A 7,438-nucleotide genomic window follows, 5' to 3' on the forward strand; every position below is an offset into this window, starting at 1 on the left:
CCCCCCCCCCCCCCCTTCCTTCTCTATCCAAAAAGGATTTTCTGTTTGTTTACTCATTTTTTTCTTAAACTCCCCAACCCTGAGACATTTGTGGAATGGCAGGTGAGGCGACAGGAGCACTGTATAGCTCAGGTCGCATCTCTCCCTCCCTCTCTTTAATGCCTAGAGAGTAGGCGTTGTGGATGACATGCTGCAAGGTAAGTTTGATATACTTTGCAGTAGCCCTCTGCACACAACGCTCAGATATTTAATGATAATTTACATACCCAGTGCAGTGTGTAAACGATCACCTTGCCCAGAGTGGGGCTTTAAGAGCTACTTCACACCAGATGCAGTCCATTCAGTTTGGTAGCTGCATCCAAAATGCATCACAATGCTTTCCTATGGGATTTCTGGTGCTCTGTTCACACCTGTGCAGTCTGTTCCGATGCAGTCAGAAAAAAAACTGCATGCCCTACTATAGCTGCATCGCATTTCAATGAAACATCAAAACGCACAAAACATGCATGCAATAGCACCTGAAATCCCATTTTAAGCAACCCCCCCCAAAAAAATTGCAGCACAACACTTGGTACGCAGTTCTGATGTGAACTAGCCATAAAGCTAGGCCCAGCCTAATGACAAAAAGCTCATCAGTGATTGGCTAGTTCACACCATTGCATTCAGTTTCAGAGCTTGTATAAAAAACAAAAACAAAAACAAAAAAACAAAAAAAAACCTTGTACAGCAGTATGGGTTTTTTTTGGCGCCGGAACACACAAAAATGCATGTATAAGCACCGGAAAATGTTTAAAACCATGCAAAACCACTTCTAAAAAAAAAAAGGAGAGAAAGAAACATAGCAGAACGCACCAACGGGTATGTGAAAACGCATCCAGTAGATGGTTTGAACAAGCCCTTAGGCAGAGGGCCCATTAGCACCACGTCCATCAGGCTGCAATACTCCACACAGGCCCAACGCAAAGACAATCTGCAATCCATTGCTTCCAGTAGGCCCAGGTTTCAGCATTGAATAGTGGGAATGTGTGCTGGGTAAAAATGGAGCATGCTGTATTTAAATGCAATGCAACAGACTAAAACGTGCCGCAGTGAAAAGTAAAAGACAAGAAGAAAAAACAAAATAAAGTATTTTGGATTTTGCTTTGGGACAATAATGCCCAAAATTTAAAAAAAAACAAAAAAAAAAAACACACGTCAATTTAAGCGCATTTAATTGTGTCAACGCACTAAACGCAAAGCATGTGACGTGAGCCTAGCCTGAGGGAACACATCCCTACATCTGGAAAAAGACTGCAGATTGACTTCTATAAATTGGACAGCATTCCCTTCCTGCAGCGTCATTAGGATTCTGAGCGGAGTGGAATCTGCTTCTACACAAATCCTATTAGAGAATGTTTCTTCTTCTTGTTACCTTTTTGGCAGACAAGTAGCGGTTCTGTAAGGCGGAGGTCTGCAGTCGGCACGGTTGGTTTCTCATGCACAGGATATGCAACTGTCGGCAAGCCTTGTGGAACTGGACCAGCCGCTCTACTTGGAGCAAAATATTCCTATTCATTTTCCTGGAAGGACAGAGTCCGAAGTACAGAAAAGGTTTAGACTTATACAGCATATAACGAAGCGACGTAGAAGACATGGGGGCTAGTCACACTGTTCCCACATCACCCAATAAGGAGAATCTAGCACCTTTTATTTTTGCATCATCTCCATGTCTCCTCTCGCACAGCATTTCTACAGCAAAATCTGTTTTGTCACATATTCTAGTGTGATAAATCTCCTTTCAGGCTTTTTGTCATCTGTGTCCTATGGAGGACATTTTCATTAATTTCCTGTCCTATAGACACAATGGAAGACATCTCTCCAAAGTGATCGCCTGTTAGACAATTGTCATGGAGTGTGTCCCCATTGGGAGATTTCCCCTCTATTGTTGTTGTTCTGGAGAAAAAAAACTTACAGATCACCAGGACAAAGAAAGAGTAAATCTAGGTAACATGGCCCAAAAAAAAAAAATAGCCTGATAGACAATAACCCCTAACCTCTCTATCCAAAACTAAAAAAAAAAAGTGGCGAGTTATAAAATATTCGCACAGCAAAGAGCTATGCAAAATACATTTGTTGCACATTATGGCCACTAGATGGAGTCCAAGAGCACAGGAAATTCCTATACTCTTCAGCTCCATCTAGTAGCCATAATGTGCTGTGAATAGCTTTCTCATGTGAATGGTTTATAAATCAAACAGAGCTAATTCTTACACTACACACACAGTGCGCTCTCTTCCCCTCAGCCGCAACAGCGGCTGAGCTCAGAATGGAAGAGAGAGCACTGCGCATGTGCAGTGTTTGAAGGAGCCGCAGCTGCCAATGGAAGAGAAACAGCAAACGGCACATGTGCAGTGTTGGAATGGGCTGCTGGCTCATTCATTCTGTGTTGGGAGCGCACAGGCCCATCTGGCAGTGTATAGGGATGGAGCGGGATCACCTAGCAAGGAGTTGCGTGGTCAGGCCATGAACGGCCCTGAGGTTTTTTTTTTTTAAAGCTGGACAATGATTTATATTCGGCAGACCAGTTTGTTGGTGAACTAGCCCTTCTAAGAAAACAGTGTTCAGTCGTGTTTAACATACACTGAGTAATATTCAGACTTCTCTTCTATACCTGTAATAGGAATTATCACTTTATTATTGACTTCATGGAGATTTACTAACAGGGTTATTCACAAAAGGGTGAAGAGTTTGGAGAAGACAGGAGAAGGGAACTATCTAGGACAACATAGCTGAACTGGAGAATTTTTCTATGCTGTCCTAGATTGTTCACTTCTCCCGCCTCCTCCAAACTCTTCACCCTTTTGGGAATAACCCTGTTAGTGTTTTCAGGGCTGATTTGAACTTCTTCATGTTCATATTAAAGTGAATCTGTGTGATCAGAAAACAAAAACTGTTGGTTATTCTGCTTTGTAATAGTCATTAAGTAGTGAACCCCAGACAAGCATGCAGCGTGTTCGGTCTGCATATTTGCTCAGCATGTCAGTGACCCCCAATCCATAGAGAAGCCGGACTGTGAGTGACAACCCCCGGAGTCTGCGCCTCTATGTAGAAAGCAGTGGGAGTTTCAATATTCCTATCCTCATAGACTGAGTATAAAGGGAACCTGTCATGTCATTGCCTGCGACAGTGGGGGCTGCTATTGGCCCTCTCCTGGATGTAGGGGGTAGCTCCAGGACAGAGCACCCCTGTACAGGAAAATTATGTTTTATATATCGTACCATCACTGCAGGCTGCAGCCCATCGTCACATTATGTCAATATTATTTATAAGGCATTGAATCTGACATTCACTGCAGGAGAATCTTCCGGGAGCATGTGTTTCACATGACAGCAATTGATTCACCACCACTGAATGGTAAACATGCCCCATCAAGTCAAAACAGTGCGGAGGGATACAATAGTCACTGCTAAAAACAAAATATAGTGCAATTATCACAGTACCTCTCCTGTTTTCAAGTTCCTCTGCCGGTCACTGCACAGAGAGAGAGAAGAAATCAAGGCGACTCATCACGCTTTGCATCTTCACTCAGAACACCCGGCTCCAAGGTCTCTCACTCTGCAGGAACCAAGCCTCAATCTGGATAAAGACTGGCCTCGATCTGGATAGCAGCAGCCAATCCGCGATCTGAATACAACCAAGCCTCGATCTGGATAAAACCAAGCCTCAATATGAACAGCAGCAGCCGATCTACGATCCGGATAACGTCAGGCCTCGATCTGGACAGCAGCAAGCGATCGATCAAAACTACGAACTTATCGAGTTGTGGGACCGCATTACTTCCGGTTTCCTCACAACTATGAGGTTTTTACACAAAACATGTTGTGCACGAGCGCCATCCACGGCATTGCCCTATAGACATAGACCACAGCAATAAAGTAATAAAATGATGTAGGATGACAGTAAGCTAGCACGTTCTTTATCTCAGGTGCCCCACTCAAGCGGCGGCCATATTGAGTGGGGCACCGGAGATAAAGAACGTGCTGGCTTACTGTCATCCTACATCATTTTATTACTTTATTGCTGTGGTGTATGTGTATAGGGCAATGCCGTGGATGGCGCTCGTGCACAACATGTTTTGTGTGCAAACATCGTAGTTCTGAGGAAACCGGAAGTCATGCGGTCCCACAACTCGATAAGTTCGCACTTTCGACACATCACCTGACCAAGTCAAGCCTCGATCTGGATGAAGACATGCCTCGATCTGGAGAGCAGCAGCCAATCCAGATAAATCCAATCCAGAGATAAAGCCAATCCTCAATCTGAATAATATTATGCACGGCTGCATGTGTGCATATGGTAGTTCGAGTAAAGAATTCCTTTAAATCTGTTTATAAAAAGCAGCCCTACTTCTGTTGTAGAAAATAACATTTTAAAAACATTTACTGATGTCTGTGTTATCTCACAGACGTCCCCTCGCTGGTTGCTGGCACTTCAATGAAACAGATGGATAGACAAGCAACATTATATACCGCTCTCTCTCTTTGTTCTAGGTCAGGGTTGGGCAACCTTCAGAACTCCAGCTGTTGTGGAACTACAAGTCCCATTAGGCATTGCAAGACTGAGTCCCAAAGGTGGAGGCATAATGAGGTTTGTAGTTTCACTATGACTGGAGTGCCAGTGCCCTGCTCTAGTCCCTCTACCCAACATGTTTCACACCAACTGGTCCCTCATCATGAGGAGGTAACAACCCTGACCAACCACCTAAAAGGATTCCATCAATTAACCCTTAAAGGGGAAGTATTGTCATTGTAAAATGTACTCCTCCCGATCCTTAGAGCCGTTGCGGGACACTGCAGCTGTCAGACGCTGGCTCTATATACCGAGAGCTGAGTGATCATGCGACTGATCACTCAGCTCCTGGTCTCCTTCCCGCAGAGAGCGATAACACTGCACCCCATAAGGATTCTCTCCTCTCCTCTCTGCTCCTTCAGTGCTCAGACAGGGGAGGGGGCGGGCACAGCTGGCTCTGGCTCTAGAGTGGCAGAGCCAGCTGTCAATCAGGCAGCAGGGTGGATCCTGAAAATACTGATCTGATTGTGGATGTGGATCACACTGATGGACCTTCTCAGAACAGTCCGACACACTGTGACTTGTCAATCCGTTTCTTAAATGGAATATATTTCTTGTCTTGACAACACAAGGAGGTCAATCCGTAATATTTCTGGCACGTTCCTGCAGTCATTTCTTACATTAGACATTTTGTCCTTCCCACATTCCAGAGGTTTCAATCACATGAGAATAAATAAATCCCAGTTTGTGTCACAGATCGTGAGTTGCCTCACAGCGTTCTCCTGCCCCGTATCAGATGATTTAATGCTGGAGATGTTCTTCTGTCATCTGCTCGATTTCTACACTCCACACACCTCCTACATCGCTGGGAACCCTTTTCTCCACCAAGAAGATGACTTAGAACAAGTTCCTCCATTTTATTACAACAATGAGCCGTTGTGAACAGCAAATTAGGGATTTCTGCTGCAGGAAAACGCAAATTCCTGACACAGGAATCCCTTACTGCACTTAAACATACAGGTGTGAATGGGGCCTTAAAGTCTGCCATAATAAGTGTATGTATAAAGTCACTCGCACTCCAATAGAATTTCAAGTCAAAAACGGTTTATAAACTCGATTGCTATCACATCATATTGCGACGTTTCAAACAACATTCTGTTTGCCTGACGAAGGAACTGCTGTTTTTCCGAAAAACGTCGCTATATGATGTGATAGCAATCGAGCGACGCCTATGGCCAATTTTGGGTATTGTAGATTGTGACCCCGTCTCTTATATTTTACCAAAAATTGGGTAATAATAAATGTTTTAAAATTTAATATTGGGGAAAGTTTTTTTTTTTTTTACATTTTCTGAAATTTTTCCTTAACCTCTTGCCGTCCGCCCGTAGTAAAAAAACGGACGGACGGCACTGCTGCATTGGCGGGCAGAAAAGATCCGACCAATGCAAACACCCGTTACCGGGTATTTCACATATAGGCGATCAGCGGGTCCATATGTGCTCATTCATCGCCCGCCGCAAGAAATGCAGGTATGCGGCATTGTAATGTTTGAATCATGTGCCCGGGCGGGAGGTGGCCACAGACCCGGGCACATGATTCCAAACCCGGGTTGTACGGGTGGCAACCCTAAATACAATTCAAGACAAGCGGTAAGGAGGGCCCTGCCCCTGAGGGCTAACAGTCTAAAAGTTGAACGATGAGGGAAATTTATCAAAATTGCAGCAAACAGAATGTGGCGCAGTTGCTCATAGCAACCAATCAGCTCCTCTTTTCAGTTTGAAAATAAAAGGGAGAAGCTGATTGGTTGCCATGGGCAACTGCTCCACATTCTGTCTGTGGAGCATTATGTTTGCTGTTTGCAATATCCCTGATTGTGTTATAAACAAAGAGGCCGATCTCAGTAAACTTTAGTAGCACCACTGAAAATTGTCCATGTATCATATCCTATATGTTTGGGAAGGGAACAAATGTAAAGGATTCGTTCCTCCCACATGATTTTCATTTCTAGTTGTCAGTTGTCATGTATGATAAAGTTTATTGAGGACAGAAAAAAAGTGATTTCATTTGAAGCCACGCCCAGTCGTTGGAAAAGAGAAGGCGGCGAAGTTGCGGCATGTCTGTCAGTCTGCGGGATCAATTGCAGCAATACCTCCAGGAACTGGGCATCCAGCCTGTGTGTGTAGAGCACCCTGAGGTGGGTCGGATGTGCAATGTGTCACCCTGCAGGTCCGTGTTTTGTAAACGGAAGAGCAGCTTGTGCTCACTGCTGAGTGCCACGTGTCCTTATCTGGACTGACCACTAGGGGGCGCTGCAGCACTACTGAAAATAAACCTGGTCACGTGCAGCTTTGTGAACCAGACAAGGCAAAAAGTGACCAGCATGGCCTTCCATTTTATATTCTGCTGGAGATAGGTGCAAGGTACCCAAAGCACCTTCAACTGAATTCATAAGACTTTAGTATGCATATCCCATATAAGGAAAGTTAAAGTATGACACCATGCAGAAGGTTTAAGGTGTATGTATAGCCAAAACCTTTTCTTTAGTTTATGATAGAATAGGGGAGGGCGAACCCCCTGCTAGTTAGAACTATAAAATGTATATAAATATATTTATGTCCATTGGGGACATAAGCTGTTCATGATGCTCCTTTCCTCTCTGTGCACCATTGGCAGAACTTCACTTCCTGTCCTAGCGATGCAACAGGAAGTTAGAGGAAATCTCCCAAAGTTATGGGAATTCCCCTGTTAAATCTGTCCCCAGAAACAGTGTCATTAGTGGAAGACTTTCCCCCTATTTCTGTTCTGGGGATAAATCTAAAATATAGGATGCTAACCCCTTACTCTCTTTCTCAGTGACAACGGTCATCAGTTCAAATAAAGGGCTAATCTC

The 7,438-nt window shown here is 44.2% G+C and overlaps 2 protein-coding genes across 2 annotated transcripts in view; one reads left to right on the forward strand and one right to left on the reverse strand.

Moving 5' to 3' along the window:
- The window catches only part of MTIF2 (mitochondrial translational initiation factor 2), a 21,218-nt gene extending 17,718 nt beyond the window's left edge, over window positions 1–3,500 (reverse strand). Inside the window, exons 1-2 of the mRNA XM_018564319.1 lie at window positions 3,480–3,500; window positions 1,412–1,559 (exon numbers count right to left, since the gene is read on the reverse strand). Coding sequence (XP_018419821.1) covers window positions 1,412–1,555 — 144 coding nt within the window. The 5' untranslated portion in view covers window positions 1,556–1,559; window positions 3,480–3,500. The remainder of the gene's footprint in view (window positions 1–1,411; window positions 1,560–3,479) is intronic.
- A 3,124-nt stretch (window positions 3,501–6,624) lies between these two features.
- Window positions 6,625–7,438, forward strand: part of LOC108793393 (prolyl-tRNA synthetase associated domain-containing protein 1-like) — a 3,294-nt gene continuing 2,480 nt past the window's right edge. The window contains exon 1 of the mRNA XM_018564326.1: window positions 6,625–6,742. Coding sequence (XP_018419828.1) covers window positions 6,662–6,742 — 81 coding nt within the window. The 5' untranslated portion in view covers window positions 6,625–6,661. The remainder of the gene's footprint in view (window positions 6,743–7,438) is intronic.

The sequence above is a fragment of the Nanorana parkeri genome, unplaced genomic scaffold (genome assembly GCF_000935625.1).
Source record: "Nanorana parkeri isolate BGI_ZX_2015 unplaced genomic scaffold, ASM93562v1 scaffold744, whole genome shotgun sequence".
NCBI lineage: Eukaryota > Metazoa > Chordata > Amphibia > Anura > Dicroglossidae > Nanorana > Nanorana parkeri.